General features: G+C 43.1%; 1 protein-coding gene across 1 annotated transcript; it reads left to right on the top strand.

Annotated features, from left to right (window-relative positions):
• The first annotated feature begins 1,185 nt into the window (after positions 1-1,185).
• Positions 1,186-21,332, top strand: DNAL1 (dynein axonemal light chain 1). Its single transcript, XM_045013470.1, has 8 exons — positions 1,186-1,307; positions 4,915-4,953; positions 8,519-8,628; positions 9,658-9,713; positions 11,663-11,718; positions 13,226-13,352; positions 13,788-13,934; positions 15,862-21,332. Exons 1-8 carry the CDS (start codon positions 1,305-1,307, stop codon positions 15,906-15,908), a joined length of 585 nt encoding a protein of 194 aa, XP_044869405.1. The 5' UTR covers positions 1,186-1,304; the 3' UTR covers positions 15,909-21,332.
• Positions 21,333-24,082: the final 2,750 nt, after the last annotated feature.

Here is a 24,082-nt window from a genome sequence, read left to right as displayed (position 1 = left end):
AACGAAAGAAAGTAAAACTTATTTTTTTTAAATTAACTTTAGTTAACAACTAAACTTTACTTTAAAAATACAAACTTAAAAAATGACACAGAAAATACCAGCAGCAAAGAATCCTGTGGCACCTTATAGACTAACAGACGTTTTGGAGCATGAGCTTTCATGGGTGCATCCGAAGAAGTGGGTATTCACCCACAAAAGCTCATGCTGCAAAACGTCTGTTAGTCTATAAGGTGCCACAGGATTCTTTGCTGCTTCTACAGAACCAGACTAATACAGCTACCCCTCTGATACTTGACAGAAAATACCAAATTTTTGCTGCAGTGATAACCAGGATAACAAAAGATAGTCAATTTTCATGATCTTTATTTTGAACCAGATAATGAGCTAACCCTAATTGACCAAAACAAATTAAGGTTTCTTGGGGCTCCGAGCTAATTTCAGCACATCAGGAGACTGTCCCAAGGGGATCTCTGTGACTGAACCCATCGCAGGGATCCCCACCAGTGTCAGGGGACAGCAGACCCATGGGGGAGACGCGCCAGAGAGTCACCGGGGCCCACTATGCCCCTCCCCTCCGGGAGCGGAGGGTCAGCATCGCAGGGCACGATCCACACACACACACACCCCCACCCACCCGCAGCACCGGCAGGCAGCCCCAAACCAGCACCCAGCTGTACCACGCCCCTCCCGCCTCACAAATCCTAAACCAGGCAGCAATCGACCAACAAACACAACCATGCTGCCTCGCACCCACACACACACACACCCCCCAGCCATATCTCTGCTCCCCGCACAGCCCCGGGACGGGCGGCACCACCGCCGCCCCAGGCTAGGATAACTATTACACAGCCCCCCACAATCCCTCCTCACCCCCAGGCCTGCTATGCCACCCCCCAGCCCCTCTTGCAGCCCCCACCCAGCTGTGCCACCCCCCAGCCATGCTGCTGCCCCTCCTAGCCCCCATCCGTGCCAGCGGCCCCCGCCCCCCCCAGCGCAGCGTAGCACCACGCACGCAGCCGCGGTGACCTACCGTACCACCGTGCGTGCTGTGCCGAATTCGCGAGAGACCGCGACCCCGACCGTGCCCTCCCGCGCACCACTGCGCTCAGCGACACAGCGGCGCTCTGCACAGCGGAAGAGGAGACGAGTGAGCGCAGAGCGGGCGGGAAAGGTCATTTCCGGGCTAGGGACTATCTAGTTGCCTGGTGTCTCTATGATCCCCGGCTCCTCGCCTTTACCGCAGGTGAGCATGCGCAGGAGTCGAGCGTGCCATAGCAACCGGATCAGCGACAGTAGCAACCGTAATGGTGAGTCTGTTGAAAGGCGAAGCGGGGAGCTGGGGGAGGGGGCGCTGAGGGGCTGGATGGGGTAAGGGGAGAGGCGGGGCCTGGCCGGCAGGGGTGGCTGAGGGAGAGAGGAGGTGACTTGGCTGGCGGGGGCAGCGAGGCGGGATTGAGGAGACCTGGTTGGGGTGGGGGGAAAGGAGGAGCTGGGGGACCTAGCGGGCCCTGGCTATGGGAAGGGGCTTGGGGAGCCTGGCTTGGCCATTGGAGCATATTTCACTGAACGTGGCAATGACGGGCCTGACTCTCCGTGTTTCTCGACACAGACAGGAGGAGCTTTGCCCCTCCTGTGTCTGGGCCCTGCCAGGAGCCCATCTGGCCCCCAGCATAAGTTAGATCAGTCTCAGGGTTGTTCTAACTTGCTCTCAGCTGCAACAGCATCTTAGAGGGTGTTTTTCAGTCCAGAATAGCCAGAGAGCAACTTACTGTTGCTGTCCCCCCTTTCTCCTTGACAGGCCCCTACAATGGGAGCTGCAAGGGGTGTTGGTGTGGAGTGAACTGCTTAGTAGCAGAGCCAACCCCTGGAGAGGTATAAATGGGCCATAGGGCAACACACAAACTAGCCCACTATCTAGGACCTTGAGGTTATTTCCTGCAATTGTGAACAGTTGTTATAAAGAAACAAAGAAACCAAAACAAAAAAAAAGGTCGTGTCTTGGAAAGAGAGTTATTCCAGGGCTAGATCAGAATAGTGGGAGCAAATGATCTTATTCCTCATCCCAGAGCTGCTTGAGTGCCAGGAATCACCATCATTAAAATGCTGAATTAATAGATGGTTTGAAGACTGTAGTAAATACACAATCTACTTTGACTAGCCTGATTCCAGCTCCCTTGCCTATGAAATTCCATGTGGTTTTATTTGACTGAAATGACCAAGAAGAATTAAATGCATAAAAATTAGGATTAAGCCCAGTTATCTATTTTTCCCCTGGGAACATTGCTGTTTGTGTTGAATTTTTGTAAATGTCTTGTAATGATTGTAAGAAATTATTCCATGGACGGGGCAGAGCATGGATTATTTAATATTTTTCAGTTATATTTTACCAATCCTCTGTGTGTGCAGATTTTTATTTTTTCCTTAGATTATTTTTTGTTGTTCTTGTTCCTGTAACATCAATGTGAGCTGTCAAGGGTGACATTTTCAGCCCTTGATGATTTGGCATAATCAGCGGTACAGCATTTTGATTACTTGTTTTTCCTTTCGGCAATCTAACCTCCTTTAACCGGAGTCATTCTGGGAAGACAGCCAGTTCCCAGGTGAAGGATGCCTGGAATTGGGCTGGTTCATGTGAGATTTACAGCAAGGCTAGTTAGTGCACCATGCCTGGGATCAGTGAAGCCTTCCAGTATAAGCAGGCAGGCCATATTGGTATTCTTGTTGGAGTGAATTTGAACTCACTCTAAGAAACCCTGATCTCTGATCTGTGCTACCCAGATGACCTATTTCCCTACTTCCGGTTTTCATCCTCACCATCAGCATCAACCCAGGTGTCAGCAATGGAAGAGGCAGGACAGTTAGGGGTGCAAATCTGAAGAAGTCAGGAAAGAAACTGGTCACTATTTAAATTATATCACATGGATTATTTAAATTCAAATTCAGTAAGTTTTTAGGCTAGAGTATGGGAAAAAAACTGTACTAGTCATCTTTTTGTTTATTGGTGAGTGATACAGATAAAGAGTTCATGCTGATTTTATTATATCTGTCACCTCCTTTTGAACCAGTTATTTAATATTTATTATTGCAGTAGCATTTGCATGCTGCAATCAAATTGGGCCCCATTGTGTTAGGCATTGAACAAACATATAATAAATGACACATCATGTCCCAAAGAGCTGAAAATCCAAAAGATATGTACTTTTGTTGGCTCATCTGTGGTCCTTCACAGGGATTGACAGAGGTGTGAGAATTAGTGAGGGAAGAAGGGATGCAGTGTTCTTAATTCAAGAATGATTCTCAGCCCTATAATGCTCTTGGTGTTTGATTCAGATAGTGTGGTGGAACAAATTACCAAATGTCTTTTAGGTGACTGGACATAGATGGCTAGATGGCAGTAGCTTAATCTAGATAAGATTGTGTTGATGGTAGAAGGTTGGGGAAGCAACTGGAAGAATTGGTGAGGTTTATATCTCCATCCCCAAATGAAGAAATATGCCTGCCAGTTGAGACACAGGTTCACAAGTTTGGAATTTTGTTCTGGATCACTTTGACCACTCAGCAGTTATAGCCATGTATATGTTCTGTAGTCTGGCAAAAAGCACATGTACTTTCCTTTTGTATCTAGAGCTGCTGCTGCTGTTGTTGTTATTCTTATCATTGTTAGTTATTTGTATTACCATAATGCCTAGGAGTCCTAGTCATGACCAGGACCCTGTTGTGCTAGGCTGTGTACAAACACAGAACAAAAAGATGGTCCCTGCCCCCAGGGTCTTACAATCTAACCTTTCTACTATTATACATGCTTTGCCACTTTGAGATTGCACTAGCGTAATATGCTCTCCATGGGGGTTACATGATGAGACCATTCAGAAACTAAAGTTAGTGAGAATGGGGTGACTCTTGCTGAGTGGAGCATTGGACATAAAGTACATAACTCTAGTGTTCTCTGATCTGTTCAGCTACTAGGAAATCTCTCCCTGTGCTGTACTGTACAGTTAAGATCAGCAGAGGTGTTCAAGCTGGAGTCCTCTTGATTTTAAAGTGAGGAAGCATTTAACAGGTTGTTTGCTCTGCGAGATCCTTGACTCTGAAACATTTCTCCCCCCTTTGTCCTTTAGAGCCTTGATTTTTTTTTAAACTTTTTGGGAATGCTACAAAATTTCTTTCTTCACTGGCATTAGGGTAGAAATAGGTAGAGGATTTAGTGGGGTTTTGCAATGGGCCTCAATATAGTGGCTGAGGTATTGCAGTAAGGTATACCAAGTTTCTACTGTTATTGTGGGTCAGTCCATTAAGTGAATATTGTATAGTAGCTTTCACACTTCTTTTTTTAATTGACCACAGTGTGACTTCCAATTATTTGAGGCGCCTAGAAGCATAGGGTAGTTGATGCAAAAATCAAAATAAAATAAGAAAATCCCACAGGCTACACCTGACCCTGTGCAGGAAGGACAAAGTTTTCCTCAGTATGTTTCAAAAAGGCTTAGCAAATTTCCACATGGAAAATCTCTGTGATAAGCGTGATCTGCTAAGGGCATTAAGCCAAATTTCATCACTAGTATAACTCCTTTGGCTTCAATAGAGATTCACCAGAGATGCAGAGAACTTGGTCCAGTAATCCAAGCCCTGTGCTACCCATGCCTACAGAGAGCAGGCAAGATCAAGAAGATGATGTGCTTGGTCTCCCGGGGAAATTGTGCATGTATGTATGTTCAGACTTACTGCACCACCTCTAAAATTGCATTGGACGACTCACTGAATGAAATTAAAAGCAGCTTTTGGAAGGGGATCAATTTCTGCTTCTTAGGATCAGTTGTAGGAAGAGAGACCATGGAACTTAAGGGGAAAAAATGCTCTGCAATGAACAATTCAGCCAAAAAAATTATAATGATTCTTCTTTTGATTTGTGTTTAGGCAAAAGCAACAACTATTAAAGAAGCTCTAGCCAGATGGGTAAGTACAAGAGAAGTATCTGCAGTTGTCTCAGTGATACTCTGTGCCTGGATCTCAGTTGTAAATAGGATGGCTTCATCCAGTTTGATGAATTCATTACAATAATGTAGAAAAAATAATTTCCTTGAAACATCTGTCACTAAAAGAAGCTTCATGAAACAATATAATTTTATTAGTATCTCACTGAAATAAATTTCATTTGAACCCCTGTGTTCTATTCCTAGTAAATTGTCCTGACCACGAAAGCTCTATTTTAGTTTCTGGTCTAACGCTGTCAGATTGTACATTGACAGAAGATCTGATACTACAAAGAGGTTTTCTCTGCAGGATATCTTTTGATTTTCTCTGTCTAATTATACTCTGTTCAATCTTGATCACCTAATTAGAGTTTATCCCTAGCACAAAATAATCAAGGATGAAATCCTGGCCCCATTGAAGTCAGTTGGAGTTTTGCCATTGACATAGTTGAGCCAAGTTTTTATCTGAACAGTGCATGAAGCAAAAACTCCCAGAAGTAACTTAAAAAAAAGTCTGAATTCAAAACTAAGTCTCTGTTTAAAATATTTTAACAGTGTAAAGGTTAAAGATGACTTACATCAGTATCATCCATAAGTGTTTTCCCCATGCATGCAGATCCATAATCCACTCTGCAAAGTTTAAATGAGCAACAAGTTTATTATATATTATTCTTTTTCAATTAAACTTAGTATAGATCTCCATTTTTTGGGATGTGCCTATGGACTAAGTGCTTTCACACTTATAAATTAGGAACCCTCTAGAAAACTCTTTTTGTTAGAGATCACACAGTTCTGATATCAGAAAGTGGTATGGAAAATAGTCCAGAGACCTGATCTAAAATCCATGGGAATTTTTCCACTGACCTCAATGTGCTTTGAATCATGGCATAGGTGTGACACACATGCTCAATTCCTTCCAGATACTAGAGAAGTTATTTATACTGTTTTACTTTCTAGAGCAGTGGTTTTCAAACTTTTTTTCTGGTGACCCAGTTGAAGAAAATTGTTGATGCCCATTACCCAACAGAGCTGGGGATGAGGGATGTGGGAGGGGCTCAGGGCTGGGGCAGAGGGTTGGGGTGCAGGGGTGAGGGCTGCAGGGTGGGGCTGGGAATGAGGGGTTCAGGGTGTGGGGGGACTCTGGGCTGGGGCAGGGGGTTGTGGTGCAGGAGGGGGTCAGGGCTCTGAGCTGGGGGTGCAGGCTCTGGGGTGGGGCTGGGGATGAGGGGTTTGGGGTGCAGGAAGGGGCTCTGGGTTTTGGGGAGGCTCAGGGCTGGGGCAGGGGATTGACGCCCAGGGTTGGGGCACAGGCTTACCTTGGGTGGCTCCTGGCCAGAAGCACAGTGGGGGGGCTAAGGCAGGCTTCCTGCTAGTCCTGATACCGCTCACCGCGCTGTGCCCTGGAAGCAGCCAGCAGCAGGTTCAGCTCCTAGGCGGAGGTGCGCAAGTGGATCCACACGTCTCTCACCCGCAGGCACTGCCCCCTTTAGCGGCCAATGGAAGTGCGAAGCCAGTGCTCAGGACAGGGACAGCGCACGGAGCCCCGTGCCCTGTCCCGTCCCCCTTCCCCCCTGCCTAGGAGCCGGACCTGCTGCTGGCTGCTTCCAGGGCACAGCGTGGTGTCAGAACAGATAGGAACTAGCCTGCCTTAATTGGGTAGCAGAGCCACCATGACCCAGTGCTTTACTTTCCACGACCCAGTACTGGGTCGCAACCTGCAGTTTGAAAATCACTGTTCTAGCAGGTTCAGGACTTGGTGTGGAGTGTATAGGCACAACCCAAGAGTAGGATAATAGAGCTTTGTTACCATATTTGGATTTTCAGTTCAGGATACTCCTTTTTCTTAACTATTCTTCTCTGTACTCCCAAACTGTATCCTTGGGAGATGTGATAGAATCTGACTGAGTCCCTCCTGGTTTCAACCTGTTTCTCCTTTTACATGCAAGTTTCTTTTGTTTACAATATAAATATAAATATAAACTCTTCAGAACAGGGGCACTGTCAAAATAGCTATGCACATGAACATTCTGAGACTGGGCTAACATCACCATAGCAGCAACAGCAGAAACCTTTTACAGCAAACGCCCAGCTACAGCAGTAGAAGGGGGGAAAGAGAGACAGCCTGTGTTTTCTCACACCCCAGGACCTGGCATGTGGACCAAGTGGCCAATATACCTTTCTGGAGGCACCCATGGGAGAGGAAACATGCCAGGCTCCTCCCCTCCATAAATGCCTACCCAACAGCCCTAGCACATGGTCCAGCATCCCTTTCCAACCTCTCAGGGCACTACATGGGCCTGAAGTTCCCCACAACTCCTGGAGGAGAGTAGGGGGAGAGAGCTGGGCTAGTATATCCTCCATCTGCTCCCTATGACCTACCCCCGAGACCTAGTACTTGGACCCAATGGTCCTTCTTCCTCCGGAATAAATGCCTGCTCCTGCTTCTAGTATGTAGTTAGTCCAGTAACTCAAGTGGTGAAAGTCTGTGGTTCAAATCGTGATGCTGATGGTATTTATAACTTCTTGTTGCATGTAATTAAACTTGTTTTTACCTTTTTCCTACCCCCTCCCCACCAAACCCTAGGAAATTACATACAAAAAATTACATTAGAGGGACATTACTTAGGTTGCAAAGTCTAGCACTTGAAAGTTAGGAAATACTAGTTTTTTATGGTTGCCCACACAGCCTAAATCCAGCCCCCTTCTTCATATGCTTTAAGATAGTCTTTATGACGTGATCACATACTATTTTCTCATAAGACCCCTGCCTTATTCAGTGCACAGGATCAGACCTCCCAGTAGTCTTGGGTTTCATGGGACCTAAGTTCACTCTAAGCTGCACGGCCGCGCAGCAGGCTATAAAGGATCACACAGGCATGCAGCCACTGTGGTGTGGGGAGAGGAGAGAGGTAGGCGGGGAGGGGAGCAAGTTGGGTCATGCAGGGCTTCTGCAGGGAGAGGCGCCTCTCCGCCGGCCCCAGAGCTCCTGCTGGTGGGGAGAAGCGCCTCTCTCCAAGAGCTGCTGCCGGTGGGGAGAGGGCTAGGAGGAGTCCTCTGGCCCCAGCCCCGGGGTAGCCTGCACCCCAAACTCCTCATCCCCAGCCCCACCTCTCAGCTGGCACCCCCATCTGGAGCCCTCACCCCCCTTCACCCAGCCCTCTGCCCGAGTCCTGAGCCCCCTCCCACATCCTGAACCCCTCAGCCCCACCCCAGAGCCCTAACCCCCAGCTGGAGCCCTCACCCCTGCACCCAAACCCTCTGCCCCAGCCCTGGAAATAAGCCAGTCTTCTCTTTCTTCTTTTTCTTTAAATTAAAGGGGTGTGAGTGCGTATTATCATCCCTGTTAATTACATAGTTGAGTGAGGGTCTGGGTTGCTGGAAGTGAGATGTAATTCAGATGAACAACAACACCAGAACAACAACAAACAAGATTTAAAACCCTTTCTCTTCTGTTTTCTTGAAGATTAGGGATAATTTTTATAACAAGTGCAGATTCTAATCAGTGTCTCGTTTTTTTGCCCTTTCTTTTCCTTCTTTGTTTTCCTCAGGAGGAAAAAAATGGCCAGAAGGCATCGGAGGCCAAGGAGGTGAAACTATATGCCCAGGTTCCTCCTGTAGAGAAGATGGATGCATCTCTGTCCACACTTGGTAACTGCGAGTAAGTTCTGTTAAACAAACAAACCTGGAAATAATCCATTTTTAATCATTGCTTCTGGTTTTTTGAAGTCTAGGTTTTCTCCCCCTACATCTATTACCTCCTAGATGTGAGCAAAATAAGCTCTGTTCTTTCTCCCATATAAACATACAGATGTTCTTCTGCTTAGTAATATAATTGCCACTTACTTGAGAAGACAGAACCTAGTTCTCTCAGACATTAATGCAAACTCAGCATTAATACCAGTCCATTGAATGGCTGGTAGATGGCATTGAAGTGAATAATTTCTGTCCCATGTCTGGAGTCCACCAGGCTGTGGACAAGCATGTGGTCCCTTTGAAGACTCCTGCACTGTTGTGGCTGTATAACCTCTTTGTGTGAAATTGTGCGCCAAAGTCTACACCACCACATTCAGATGTCCAGGCTTTCTCTAGGAACTGATGTTCAGAAATAAGTCTTGAGGTTCAATCTCATATGGTAATAGTACCAAAATTTATTTGCTGCAGTATTACTTTCTTAACAGCATAATGACTGACTTGTCCTGAGTTCCTGGGTCTCCACAGGACTAGGAATCTTAGTATTAGGGCCTAGAGCATCCATGACAGCTCATAGTGCTGCTGCTCCTGGCATTGCTCTTGACCAAAGTAGCTCCAAGAGAAACACTGTAATGTTAGCTCCATCTGAATGAGGAAGGAGGAGGACAAAATAGAACTAATTGGTAGTGACAGAAAGAAAAGTTTGGGAAATATTGTAACCTGTCTTTGGTTTGAGCCAGGCACACAAAGGAGGATGCCACACATATGGTATAAAATTGGTGGTGGAATCCCAAAAAAGTGAAATTTAAATCTTACAAAGATGCGTAATTTGAGGAGAATAGGACTGTGCATGTATCCAGTGGTTTACTACATAATGGGAGAAGAATAAAATGTGATTTCATTCTAACAAAATGTTATTTGTGAGAGGGCCTTCTTCTGATTCAGTGATTTCTGTTGCACTGTTAATATAAGCTGTTAATTATTCTTGCTTTTAAAGGAAATTGTCTCTGTCTACAAACTGCATTGAAAAAATCGCCAACCTGAACGGCCTAAGTAAGTGATATGTCAATGACTAATTGTGTTTATATTCTAGCTGCTTGGATTAGATGTGTTCCATAGTTTGTGGCACATGGCCAACTATTGACATCCTGTTCTGATATCACCTTCCATTCCTCCACTTCCAAAAAAAAAAAAAAAAGTAAAGGGGACTCACCAGGAAGATGGGAGACCTTGGTTCCAGTCCCCATTTCACATCAAGCAAAATGGGGATTTGAACCCACATCTTTGTTGAGTCCTTTAACCAATGGGCCATTGGCTATAAGGAGGTACTGTTGGCTCCATTTTTTTTAAGAAAGTGCTGACCTGGCTGAGACACCTAACTCTATGAGACCGTTCAGGACTGTAAATTCTGAGTGGTGGGGAGATGCCTCCCTCCAGCCTGGAATTATGTGCCTACCTCCCTTTGAGGGATGAGGCTTAGGCCAGGTTGAATCATTTAATTGTGTTTTACTTAATGTCAGTATTACATTGGGGAAAATCTTGCTTCCTGCAAAGTTTGGGATTTCTGAGTACAAGAGTATTTAAGGAGTAATATTTTCCCCGATTGGACATCATTTCAGATAATATCAGTGCCCCAATTTTATATTTTAAGGTTTATAATAACTGAACAGATACTCAAAAGGCCAATGTTACGTCCTTTTGGAAAAGTATCCATAGTTTCTAATCATGGTTTCAAAGAACATGAAGATAATTTGGCTAGATCAAGAGTCTTTTTTCCAGGAGATGGGGAGTTTGGGAAATTCAAGGTAAAATGGTTCCAATAGGCTTCAGGTTTACTATATTTTTAGTGGCATTTACTTTTTCCCTTCCAAAGACATCACCTAACTACCTTTTGACATTACACCCTATCGTATTCTTCTCACAAGAAAGTAAGGTGTCCAGGACTTGCACAGATCCTGGGATTTCATTAAGAATTCCAGTTGCACCTGAATTTCTTCATGAAAGCCCATCTATTTCCCCTTCTCTTCCACTTTCTATAAATAGGTCTTCTGTCATCACAACCTTCCTTTACTTACAGGTGTGGCTGGCCAGGACAGGTCACTGTTGACCAACCCAAAGCCCATCCCACCCACTCTAAACAGCTGATGTGCTTTCTCTGCAGCACCCATTGGTTCTTGAGTGAAATATTCATTTGCCTCATCATTAAATAGTACATACTGTATTTCTCATCATTGTGCAAACAGGAGAAAAACAAGATCATTAGGTAATTAATGCCTAGTTCAAATGCACACCGTGAGAAAGTGCTTGAAATAGCCATGGAAACTACTGATTAGACACTATAGAATGATTTTGTGCATGCATATATCTGGAAGAACAGCTGGAAATTAAGTTTCACAAAAAAGACTCCTTGTTTGTGATAGCTTCAGATGTTCTGGCACATCACAAGAACAATTCGTGGCTGAACAAGTATAGGCAATTTGAAAATAAATCTCATCAGAGTGGCTGTATTGCTACTAGAATCTCATGGGTCAAAATAGTTGACCTCTTTCTAATCAGACACTGGTTGCTATAAAGTAACACCAGGTATTGCCTCCTATTCAGGAATTGAGTCTGCCTCCTTAGTATTGGTCCCAATCCCTCCTGGTCTGGGAAGTAAGATCAGGACCAAAAATTTAATCTTGCTTCACGCACATGAGCACTAGAACACCAGAATGGCAGCCTGTTTTGTTCAGTCCCTACCTGGATTGGATGTGAACAGGCAGCCTACAGATGAAAGACTTTCTAATACCCGTACTTGAGCCATCCACTCCACCCATTCATTACAATCTGTATATAGAACAGTATGTCGTTTGCTTCTGATATGTCATTCTTCCTTAATATAGCCTGTTCAGAATATAAACCTCTCTTGTCTGTGGTATGCAGTATGTTGTCAGATTTCCAAGCTCTTTACATTTTAAGCACCAGTCATTTGTTAATAAGAAGCTCTTCTCCCTCCATTGCAGAAAACTTGCGGATTCTTTCATTGGGGAGAAACAACATAAAGAATCTGAATGGGCTGGTACGTCCCTTTTTGTAGTTTACATTTATTAAAATTAGCAAGGAAGTGCTACATAATTCTTGCATCAAGGCATAGGGGAAGAGTGATTTACCTACCCCTGCATCTCTCTTCACATAATTCAACCTTAGTGCCTAACCATTTATTTTGTTTTCTTGTGCTGCCATCTTTGCACCTTCCTACATGTTGCTCATGATGCTTGGACCAGTCTCCCATTTCCCTTGTGCCAGTTAACCACCCTCTCTTCACTGAAATCTCTCCTTAAAATGCCCTCTGTCTTTACAGACTTTAAATGCTAATCCACCAAATAAAACATTTAAATCCCCCAATAAGTTTAAGAGGAACATTTTTCTTTTTAGATATGCATTATCTGCTACCCTTATTGTCTCACTCAGCCAACTTTCCCAGACCCCTTTGCTATTGCTTTTGTCGTTTTTCTAACCTGGGATATGATCTTGTAAGCCCCTCCACACGCAATTCCCATAACATGAGATTCTGCATACAACAGCAGGCTCTTAGATTGTAAGATCCATTGGTAGAAAGTACCATAAAGTACCATAAACTCCAGTGGCATTATATGAATTATAACTTCTACTCCCTTTGCTTATATGAATCTCATCTCCTGCCAGAAAGTGGTTTTGATATTGTGGTCAATCACTGCACACATTGGCCTGCCTATAAACCACATTGTGACTCTCTACCCATCACAGGGGTGATTGGCATACTGAACAATGGGATAAAAGGCATGTGGCAGAGAGGCAAGGGTAGAAATATAGATAACAAGGCAAAGATCTAGAGGAGAGGAAGCAGATCAGGGTCAATTTTATTACCTCTGTGTTAAGATGTCTGTATAATTAAAACCAAAGAAATAAAGGAAAGAGTTTGTTCTTCAAGAGCTTCTGTGCATTCCTGCTTGCAGGATATGGCTTTTCCAGGCAGTTCCTCCACTCAACACCAGGGCTGCTGTATCCCACAGGTGTGAATGCACAGAAGCGACTCTGAAGGAACAACAGTTATGGTAAGTAATCTCTCTTTCTCCTCTTGCTGGAGGATTGCTGAGGATAGAAAGTGAAATTTGAAACCTGCAGATATAAGCATGCACTTGTCTGAAACTATGCAATCCCTTATATTACAAACTAAACCCTCTAAAGCAATTGATGAACTGCAGTCGTCTAGCACTGTAGAACTCTCTTCGTGCAGCTAAAATAGCTCCTTTCTCTCCATATGCCTTGAGTAGAACTCTGCTCAGATGTTCAGTATATCTTGTTCATGTCTTGATTTATTTTTCTAAACAAGCTGAGAGATGTATTTCAAAATTTGGGATTTTCTTTCCTTGAAGCTTTGTCATCCAGAATTAGGAACCTGCTTAAAAGAAAACAAGGAATATTGAAATATATGGTTCTGTTTGTTGTGTGACATAGCATCTGGAGGGGAGAAAGGGAGCAGAGATAATCTGGGAAATATAGGAAGACTTACTCTCACTTTTCTGAGAGGTGTTATCATTTTCCAGGAGGCAGTTGGAGATACATTAGAGGAACTGTGGATCTCATACAACTTAATTGAGAAGCTAAAGGGCATCCATGTCATGAAGAAGCTGAAGATTCTCTATATGTCCAATAATTTGGTGAAAGATTGGGGTAAGCCTAGGCTCCTAGTTTCTCTTCTGAAATTCCTTACTGAGTATGGTGAGTGTGCATCAGCTGAGACAGCTTGGGTCAAAGTGAGGAAACTGTCTCCTTAAGGTTCTGAGTGGGCAAGTTTAGCATGGAGCCTGCAGAGATGAACAAGCTGTTCCAATTGCCTGCTCATACAAGAGAATTTAAAATATATTGAGAGAGTCTGTTTATTCAACTTCTGTGTCATGTGGGGTTTGTTCTTTGAACTATATATCTGACCCATTGCTTTTATCATCTATCACCTGCATTCTTCATCCTGGTACCCAATAAATCCATATCCTTCCTCACCTAAAAACATCTTGGCAGTGTCTGTGCAGGTATTGAAAGGCAGCCTTGGTGCAGATGTGCTTTTTGTGTTCCACAGTCTATTTCTAACATCTTCTTTTGTGATTGCAGCAGAGTTTGTGAGACTGGCAGACTTGCCATTACTGGAGGATCTGGTGTTTGTGGGCAATCCACTGGAAGAGAAATACTCTGCCGATCAGCAGAGCAGCTGGGTCGAGGAAGCAACCAAACGAGTGCCCAGGCTGAAAAAACTAGATGGTAAGCTTTAAGCAGCAGCTGGGTGGCATTTATTATACAAGATCTTTTGCTTAGTGTAATGAGACCAGTAGGGTATTGGCTCAGCACCTCAAAAGTACAACTGTGAGATCTGGGGAGGGGAGGGATAGCTCAGTGGTTTGAGCATTGGCCTGCTAAACCTAGGGTTGTGAGTTCAATCCTTGAGGAGGCCACTTAGGGATCTGGGGCAAAAATTGGTCCTGCTAGTGAAGGCAGGGGGCTGGACTCAATGACCTTTCAAGGTCCCTTCCAGTTCTAGGAGATTGGTATATCTCCAATTATTACCTTATTACCTTACCTAACTCAATGATCAGCATTCTTCCTTTCACCACTTACTCTACTATGTGTTCACCTCTGCACAAGCTAAATTGTTCAGCCATAGCCTCAACTTCTTCTGAGAGTGGATTTTCAAGTGTTTGAAAGAGGGTGAGTGCTGTGGAGCTCCTCTGAATTGGCTTCAGCCTTCAAAGTGACTTCATTTACAACAAAGCCTGTTTCAAATTAGACCTGTCACTGTGCATCACTAGCACTTCAGAGAGGGTCTTGCTCTGATGTGTTGAACTAGTATCCTGTCAAAATACTCTTAACAGCATAACTTAGAGGTGAACTGAAATGTGTTTTGATTTTTTGATAGACAATATTTGTTAAAATTTTAAATCTCTTGTGGAATTCACATGTTGACTTAATGATGAGACCACAATAATGTAAGTGGATTTATCTCCTAACACCCGTGTTCAGGATTCTGGGTTTTCCCACAAGAAATGGTGAGAGGGAAAACACCTAGGTCGTAGCAACGCGGTATGTTCTTTACCTTGATTCTAGGGTTAGGGATGTCATCAGCTCTTTCAAGGAAGAGCCAGAATTCCAAGCTCTTGTCCTGGTAGGTAATAAAAGGGGAAATTATTTTCAAATATTGAGTTTTGTTTTTAAACTTATTTAAAATTTTATGTTAATGGCTGATGATCATAAATCTTTCTGGTATTTATTTAAAAAGCATCTCTCTTCTCCTTTAAGGCAAATCTAAAGAGCTTCTCTGTTTGAATGGCTTCTAAAGGATGGAGAGTTGGTTGGGTAATAGTGGACAGCAAGTGGGAGAAGTGGGCAGGGTGGGTAGCAGCTGGGAGGTGAGTGGTGAAAGCAGCAGTAGGAGAGGCAGGCAGGCAAATGAGTGAAGAATACAGTATCAGTGTTGGGAGCAGAGGATGAGAAGTCAGAGCCTGAATTATTGAAGAGGTGGGAGGAAAGAGGACACTGAGACATGGCCAGAGAGAAATGTTGATATGAAGGATGAGCTGGAGCAACAGGTGCTGTGTGAGAAGAGTAGACAGCTGAATAGAGAAGCTGGTGTGAGGCATGTATTTGTATGATCAAAGGGGTAACCCTTGTTTACATAACGACACCAGTGCACTGTTAGAGTGGCACACACCAAGGTTTAAGAGTTAATCAGTGTTCCTCATACCCTGTCAGCACGAGATCATGTACCTCCAAGAAGAAGGTGTGCAGCTCTCCTCTTGGGGTGGCTGCATTGTGGTTTCTCAACACAAACACTGTGCTTACTCCAGTGACCCAGTCAGGCAGAACACTGACCACTCATTATTGGTAGGCCATGCTCTAATATACTGTAGTCCCTGCTGCACAAGAAATGGGAGCAACAGCATAGAAGAGAGCTCTTAAACTGAGGCCTGGGGTAGTGAAGGGAGAACCAACAGTTAGAATCGGGAAGGGAGGGGGATATTCAGACGCATGGGAAGCTTGATTTGTTGTCTTCAGTTAAAAAGCAGTGGCAAAAGGCTGTTTTGCTGGTGGCAACTTAAACTTGTTCTTGCTTCTCCTCTGCACTCCTAGTTGACTAGCATTAGTGGGTACTGCATCAGTGATTCTTTGCAGACATTTTCTCTCTGTGTTTTAGGTGTCCCAGTTATTAAACAAGAAGAAGGTGAAGAAGGAGAAAACTAACACAACTCTTTCTTGTGTGGTATTATATTATTTAAGTTTCTTCAGAGCAATTCAGCACACAAAGCTTTTGTATAAATGTTTGTTTCAAAGAAAATCTATGGACAATTTTTTTTAACTAACTCATCTCCATACTCTCTTTTCCTCACCCAAAGAGTTAATTACCAAAACATGGGCACACTAACTTCATACATTTCATGTGCTCTTCTGTGAGGACTATTGAAAGTGAGATTGTCTGTCTGATTAATTTAATGAGAGACTTTAACTAAAACCACATACTGATTTTTATCCTGATTAGTGATGATTGTAGATCTGTCTTTCTGATTATGATAGAACTGTTTTTCTTGTTAACTGTGCAGCTGAACATTTTTTTTTAAATCATTTGAAACATGGAGACCAGAACAACAGTATTTTGTTTTACACACTCTTTGCAGGCTAGGCTTTGTTATTTTTTAATACCCTCACAGGTAGAAACAGTTACTAACTGTAACTGGTTCTTCGAGAGGTGATGCAGATGTGTGTGCACACTCAGCATGGAGCCTTTTGCCTAGCAGTACCCGTAGAGAGGCAGCATTTGCATCTTGTGGCTGTAGGCGCTCCCCATGCTATGAAAGGCGGAGCCACCCTGACCACCCTCAGTTCCTTCGCACCAAAAGCCTATGAGAGGAGACTCTGATGCAGAGGGAATAGAGGGTGGGTCGTAGAATACACGCCTGCATCACACCTTGAAGAACCACAATCACAGTGAGTAACCATTTCTTCTTCTTCAAATGGATGCAGACATGTATTCTGCTTTAGTGACTTCTAAGCAAGCACCCCAATCTGGAACCGAGGCTTGGAGTCTACTGCAGTAGGGATTGTTTTTAAATCTTCCGCCCTTCTGAGGCCTTTGTTCCCTTTGGAAGATGCCGCAGTAACATAATGGTCCATAAATGTATGTATGGACAACCACGTGGCCACCCTGCAAATGTCCACTATGGAAATGTCACTGAGGAACGCTATGGACAGCACTTGCACCTTCATGGAGTGAGCCTGTTTCCACAGAGGAAGTGAAGCTATCTCATACTCAGTCTTGATACAGCATGCTATCCATCTAGAGATGGTCTGTGTAGAGACCAGTTGCCCCTTCATGAAGGCTGCATGTGACATGAACAGGCGAGGTGAAGCATGAACCGGTGGTCCTGTCGAGATAGAAGGCTAGACATCACCTGACGTCCAGAGAATGGAGATGCACTCTTCCCCAGAAGAACTGCAACTTAGGGAAAAACACAGACAGTGAGAAGCAACTGAGGGGGGTTGGGGCGGCGTCACCTCATATAGTCAGGGGAGGCACAAGGCGCATGCACTGCCTCTCTACAGGTACTGCTAGGCAGAAGTCTCTGGTCCAGCATGCTAGGCACACACACACCGAAGTGGAATACACGCGTCTGCATTTACTCAAAGAAGAATCACTACCCCATAACACTTCAAGAACATGTGAGGCTGTCTTTTCTGCCCTTCAGCACTCTGCCAGTTATCTGTAGCTCAGTAGTCCCAGTAGTTGTCATGGGCTCATGTTAGAAAAGGCAGTGAATGGTCTAATGATCTCCTGTCATTAGCAGTGGACCTATAACTGATTATCTTGAACTGCCCTGGAACTCAAAACTTCATTACTGAGAAGGCCACGACTACCTTTTGATATATTTGTTTTTAAATGAAGCAATGGAAACTCTTTGCATAGTTTTTTGGTGGAATTTAAGTACTTATTGTTTTTTTTCTTTACATTGTTATAAGAAATTAGGCACTTTAGATTTGAATACATAGACTTTTACTAGCCAATAGCTGGCGTGTGGTACTAGCCTGAGCATGACTTTCTTTTTAGCTGACTGATTAATGTAGTCCTTCACAGCTCTGGAATATTCTACTAAACTAAGGAGGTTGATAGCTGTTCAGAAACAAACAAATGTACAAAAGACCTGGACTTGAGGGTATTTTTATAAGCTTTGATTGGGGGGTATTCATTTGTTTCTAAAGCACAGATGTAGGCAGCTGACTGAAAGGTTTAGGTAGCTGCTGGGGAAAGGACAAAAGAGCTTGGAAGTAGGAATTGGAAAATAAATACTGATAAAGAGCTAAATTGGTTTGCCACATGGTGACATCTTAGTGAAGTCCCCAGATGTGACAAGTAAATCTTTTTAAAATGAAATGCATGAAATGATGATTGGAGAAAGCACCACTGACCCCTAGAAAATGCATAAAATGATCTAAACAGGCCTTTTATCAGCTCAGATTGCTAAAGTTCTGGTTTACTTTCCTATTTCTGGTACCAATTCAGTTTAATCAAATTAAAACAGCAGCAATGAGCATATTCCTGTGTGAGGAGCAGAATGAGTGTGGGAGAGAAGCAAAACCTCACTCGTAATTTGTCTTGTGTTCCTAAAGCTGAAGCTGTGGTTGGATTTTTGGAATCCAGCCTCAAAGATAGGAAAGTGGTGATGTAGTTAGCCCCAGGCAAGGGCAGTATTCAGCTCCTGTTATGGTAGGCAAACTCTGGTACAATTCCAGCTCTGACACTCAATTTCTAAGTGACCAGTGTGAAGTAGAAGACTACAGGCAAAGCAATTCAATGCTATTAACTTCTTTAAAGCTACTCTGTACATTCCCACAGGAATATGTATGCCATATATTTTAATTGCCCGGTCATTGCAGGTAAGACTCAAATCTAATTTTAGGGTCTTTTCTTCCTTTTTAATGAACAGATGCAGAGAGTCCTCTGCCTTTGACATTCTTCACCTAAGATAAAACTTTTCCAGACAGCCTGATGTGCTGCCTTGAATGCAGTCTGACTCTATTCTCAGTGGGCCTGTTGGTCATCTTATAGCCAAATTGGCATTCAAAAGTAATTTTCTAGGCTTGCAGGCTCTACTGGTGATCAGGACAAGACAGTACTGGCCATAGACAATACTGTTGGGAGATGGGTAAAGTTGGGAAATTTGTAGACAGCTAACTGTTGTTACCAGGCTAGTCATTTTTATCCTTTTCAGCACTAAATTCATTGAGAGTTAGTAATTAACAATTCTTTGGACAGGAGGTGGCTTTACACATTATTTCTAAACCCTACATTGATGATATACTCAGCCTCTGCTGCCATCAACTCCTGTGTACAAGAACAGCAGGCTAGATTTGTGTCCTTGAATACTATAGTTAAAATATTAGCATTTCTCGGTGCAAGCAAAAGCCTGGGTGAGTATGAAACCTGACTAAATACTGCTAGCAAATGGAATTGCCAAGTAGGAACAGTCCTCTTCACATATTTTACAGACTCCTGTGGAGGGTTGAGGAGGATTTTCGAAGTAATCTCTTAAGGAAAGCATCAGTCAGTGGGGACCTATTTTAGAATTGATTCACTCCTAGTTGCTGAAATGAATTCCCTTCAAAAGTCTTGGTGTCCAGGTTTCCTAAAGTAACACATTCTGAAGCTGTTTGCACATGTGTAGCTTCAGTGCTAGTAGGAGGAGGTGGTTAACTGTAGTTTCTGTAATTCCTTTAGAGCGCTGCATAGCACTTCCAGTTTGGGTTGTTTGCTGCAGAGCCATGACCAGAGCACAGCTAGCAAAACTGACTCTGTCAGAGAAGTGTGCCCTCAGGCACACTGAGCTTTGAGGCTGCCTCTGGTGTATTCATGTAATGCTATTGCCCTCTGCTTTCCTTCTCCTTCTACCAAGAGTGTATGCTCTGGCAATAGGTGGGAAGGAGGGGGAAAAAGCAACTCCAAACAGTTGACAATAGCTCTACTACACATTTGAGAAGAATATGCTATCATGTAGCCTGTGAGTATGGCCATCCTCAGAACAGTGGGCACAGATGTAGCCATTTGGCTTTGTCATTTTAGTTAAGCATTCACCAGTGGCATTAAACTAGCTAGAGCCTCTTAACATCCTTTTTTGTGGATGAAGGGCAGGTATGAAAAACGCTTTCCAATGCTACCCACAGTCCTGCTGGTTCATTTAGCTCCATGTAGCTTCGTTGTAGTGTGCAAGTACACAGGCAGAATTTCCCAAGGCAACGGCAACATTAGCGAACAGACTAGAAAGGTGCAGGAGAGAGGATTAGCACAAAACAGTGATACAGTGAAAAGATTTGCAGGATAATCCAGGGTGATGGTTACAGAACAAAGTGCAATTCCTGCCGCCTCTGTCTTAAATATTAACAGTATCTGTACAGCAAAGTCCAAGAGCAGCTCTTACAACCATTAAGGAATTGGTAGAATTGTGCTGCTTGTGAATACAATGAAAATTCACTGTTGATGGGGTTAGGCATCCAAGCTCATTGACATTAAAGTACATTTTATAACACAAAATGTATCCTGTAATAAATGTGAAATGGTAATTTAGCTGGAGTGGGGACAGGAGGGGGATTAACATCCTTTCTGACAAGAATTGAAATGTCAGACTTATTTGAGAGCATTTGCTAAGGAATGCACCAAATGGGTTTCCTTTTCTGACAGCAGAAAAAGCTTTTCCCAAAATCTGATTATTTTTTTTCCCTTAACTGTTGGCAGGAAAGCCCAGCTAAAGTCTTGCCTTGCCTAATGTATATGCTTACGCTTATGAACAAATCAAACTTTACATTTGCAAAATAAAGTGAAGGGGGTTGATTTTTTTAAAAGAAGATTTGCACTTTAAAAATTATGCACTGGATGTTGGTGGAGAGTATGGCAGAGATGTAGCTGTAAGGAGTAGGGCCTACCATTTAGGAGCCTAAGTACCTTTCAGGATCTGGGCCTAGCAGAGCAGGGTGTTGAAAGGATTTCCTTACTCTCTGCTCTTCCATGTCTCACCACATCTGTTATGATACCTAGCACCTAGTGAGTTGATGATGGGTGAAAGGAGCACCCATGTAAAATCCTCAAGCCATGTGGATGCCTGCTCTCCCCCACAAACATAGCGTGGTGGGCTCTCCCCACACCTCCCCCCACTTTTTTCTTCTTATAGAAATTTGCTACAGGTAAGCGGAGTGTCAGTAAACGGATGAGTGTTTCCATGCTTGCCAACATATTGTCAGTCTCCAAGCAGCTGATGCATTCAGTAATTACGCTGAAAACTGTTGCTAGAATATGAGAAGGGACCTTAAAGCTAGCAGTGCTCAGTCTGCATGTGGCTCACTCAGGTTACATGAGGGGTACTCGTGACTAGCCCAAGCTGCTGCACATGCCAGCACAGCCACACTGCTATTTTTAGCATGCTAGCATGAGCTAAGATAGCACTGCTGCCTAGGTTGCACTGGGAAGCATGCATCCAGCTGCAGTGCAGACATGAGAAGTCTCCACTTCTAGAACAAACTCCAAGTGGGAGAGCAGTTTTAACACCTAGTTTGTTGGTAATCTTTTATATACAAGTAATTTTGTAGCATGACCAAAGTGTTAAACTTGCTGTGTATTAAGTTATTTAGGCATAAATTCTAAATATTACTTTGTGAAGTGTGTTTATAAATAGTAATAAATGTTATTTTATAAAGAAAAAAAGTGCCTCCCTGTTGTGTGTGATAATGAGCAATAGTTTGGCTTAAGGACAGTGTATAGAACCTTATATCTTATCTGCCATTTTTGCTCACAGCCCTGTCCTAGCTTTACAGCATAAGGCTTTAGTGAAATGGTTTTACTCTTAATCCTCCTTATCCCTTTACCTTTTGTAATAGAAAATGTGACTTGGGCCCAGTCCCACTAGCCCATCACCACTTCCCCTCTCACAGAAAAATCCTCTGTTTAATATTCTGAAACAATTGTAAAATGGTCTGGAAAGCTTACAGAGCCTTGGTGTATTTCTTTAAGTTAATACTGCCTTAGTGGCTCTTGCAAAGCCAAACTTCATACTTATCCATTACCTCAAATTTCCTTCCAAGGTCTTGTCTACATTAGAAAAGGTTGGCTAGGCTAGCTATGGCAATAAAGTGTCCTTCTGAAGACACAACTTATACCAGTTCCTGGAATGAACTAAGCTCTACTAGCAAAAGCATGTTTTTGCCAGTATAACTCTTCCTAAACTATGGGTTGATGGTATAAAAATGTCATTAACCAATATTACTAGCTTGACAACATTTTTAAGGACAGCCCTGGCCTTAGTAACCAGCCTAAGTATGGAAAAATACACAAATTAGGTGGGGAAAAGAGTGGGAATGGTTGATTTTAACCAGTTGCTTCCTTTTCTTAAAGGAAGTGGCTCCCATTTTGAGACTTCAAAAATTGATCTCTATGACCCTTTGTAATGGTCCAAACTTAGCAAAATAAAAAATCTGCATAGTTTAACCATTTCAGGGCTACACAGTCTACTTTTCAAGGCTGACACTGGACCCATTCCAATGTAGGTCCAATTTTGACAAATGTCCCGCAGACTTTGAGTATATTGTTTAAAAAGCCACAGTGTTTAAGTAAGCACTTTGTTTTGCGATCAATAGCAATTCTGTTCCCTCTAAAACAGTTAAACAAAATACCACCTGTGCTTCTATAACCACTGCCCTTGATTAGAAGCTTCCCTCATTTAGATCCCATCTACATTGGCGCTTCTTCTAACACAGCGTGGCCAATTTTAGTGATGCACTTGTTTTGGTTACTTTGTTGATTTTAAATAGAATCCAGGCACTTAGATGCAATGGCAATGAGCACTATAGAATAGGGTGACCAGACAGCACGTGTGAAAAATCAGGACGGGGGCGGGGGTAATAGAAGCCTATATAAGAAAAGGACCCAAAAATCAGGACTGTCCCTATAAAATCAGGACATCTGGTCACCCTACTATATAAAACACCTAACTAACTACAGTATCTAAAGACTATTTTTTAAAGCCACAGGAATTATATTTATTAGGCATCACAGCTAAGACACCACCAGCTACAGGCAAAGCTGTGCTGGTTCATCATTTAAAAAGTTCAAACTCCTTCAAAGAAACATAATGATGTAATTTCTGGATTAAAGAACATGTGTTTATTTCCATGTGGTTATTTGCCAAAATGGAAGAGTTAAAAAAAACAAACCCAAACCTGACACTAATGTAAACAAGCAAATTATGGAGCAATATGTAGTTTGCAGCTGGAATAACTGGGTATTTCTGCATCCTGTGCACTCAAGCACCAAACATGGGAGATGTGTTACTGCTAGTTCTAGGACTGTTGGAGGACGTTATTCTAGCATGTTTTTTCCAATACTACCAATTTACTGATCTTTCCTGGATTTCATACTTCAGTCACTTGTCACTGAAATGGAGTCAAGCCACCACCACCATTTCATCTCCCCTAGCACTTGGCATGTAGCTGTGGTTTTAGGAGCTTGTAATGCCAGAAGTAGAATCCTATCACTTATTTACATCTTGGGAGTTGACCTGGAACCACTTTCCATGGGCTTCTGTAACTGTGTGCACTAGGCTTTCTAGTTTGCATACATAACCTGAAAGCCTATAATTTAGAGTACCACAATTGGCATCTCTGAAAAGGGTGGGAAAGAACAGCAAACTCCTAGGATCAGTCCGGTGTTAACCAGACAGAGAATCTGAAACCGATTTGGTCCTTCTCTCCCATTCTGGGAGGGTGGTCAGTCTGTCCTGAAGAACTGCATTTTGAATTGTTTTACTGCAAGCCTTCTGGCTGCTTCAGAAGCAGTACTGCAGACACATTTCTCACTGTTAGTTGCTTTCCTGGATGTGCCGAAGTTGCTGCAGGTCAATATGTTGTCTTGGGAAAAGGGTATATAGAGAAAAATGGAGACAAGCTCTTGAGGATTCCTCGGGGTGACTGGGACTCGCAGGAGCTACTGTACGTTTTTGGATCACGGATCATACAAGGCAAAAGGAGACCAGTAACATGAACCAGAACTGTTGTCTTTGTGTTACATGGGCCACATTTAAGAATGCTTCAGACACCATAACAGCTGAGATACAGCCCTTTCCACCGTCTATCTTATAAAAGTCAACCAAAACAACAGAAACTTCAGCTATAAAGCTTATTTTTAAACCTTATTTAATAAAAGGTTTAAAAAGATACAGAGGGACATTAAGTAAATAAGTTACATGGGTACATTACATCACATCAGCAAGATTTCCTTTAGTGTATTAATATTTTATAAAAAGAGCACAAAAAATAAATTCAGTCTGGTCTATCAACTGTACAGCAAAAAAAGGTAAATATTTTATATAGATATGTACACTATT

This window comes from Mauremys mutica, chromosome 4 (assembly GCF_020497125.1).
Source record: "Mauremys mutica isolate MM-2020 ecotype Southern chromosome 4, ASM2049712v1, whole genome shotgun sequence".
NCBI classification, from domain to species: Eukaryota; Metazoa; Chordata; order Testudines; family Geoemydidae; genus Mauremys; species Mauremys mutica.
The sequence above is the reverse complement of the archived record's forward strand: the minus strand, read 5'-3'. Positions and strand labels throughout refer to the sequence as shown.

Bases quoted from the DNA above. Each gene is read 5' to 3' on its own strand.
- DNAL1 (XM_045013470.1), top strand. The intron at 8,629-9,657 runs GTAAGTTCTGTT...TTGCTTTTAAAG, and splicing joins TCCACACTTGGTAACTGCGA to GAAATTGTCTCTGTCTACAA. The intron at 11,719-13,225 runs GTACGTCCCTTT...ATCATTTTCCAG, and splicing joins TAAAGAATCTGAATGGGCTG to GAGGCAGTTGGAGATACATT.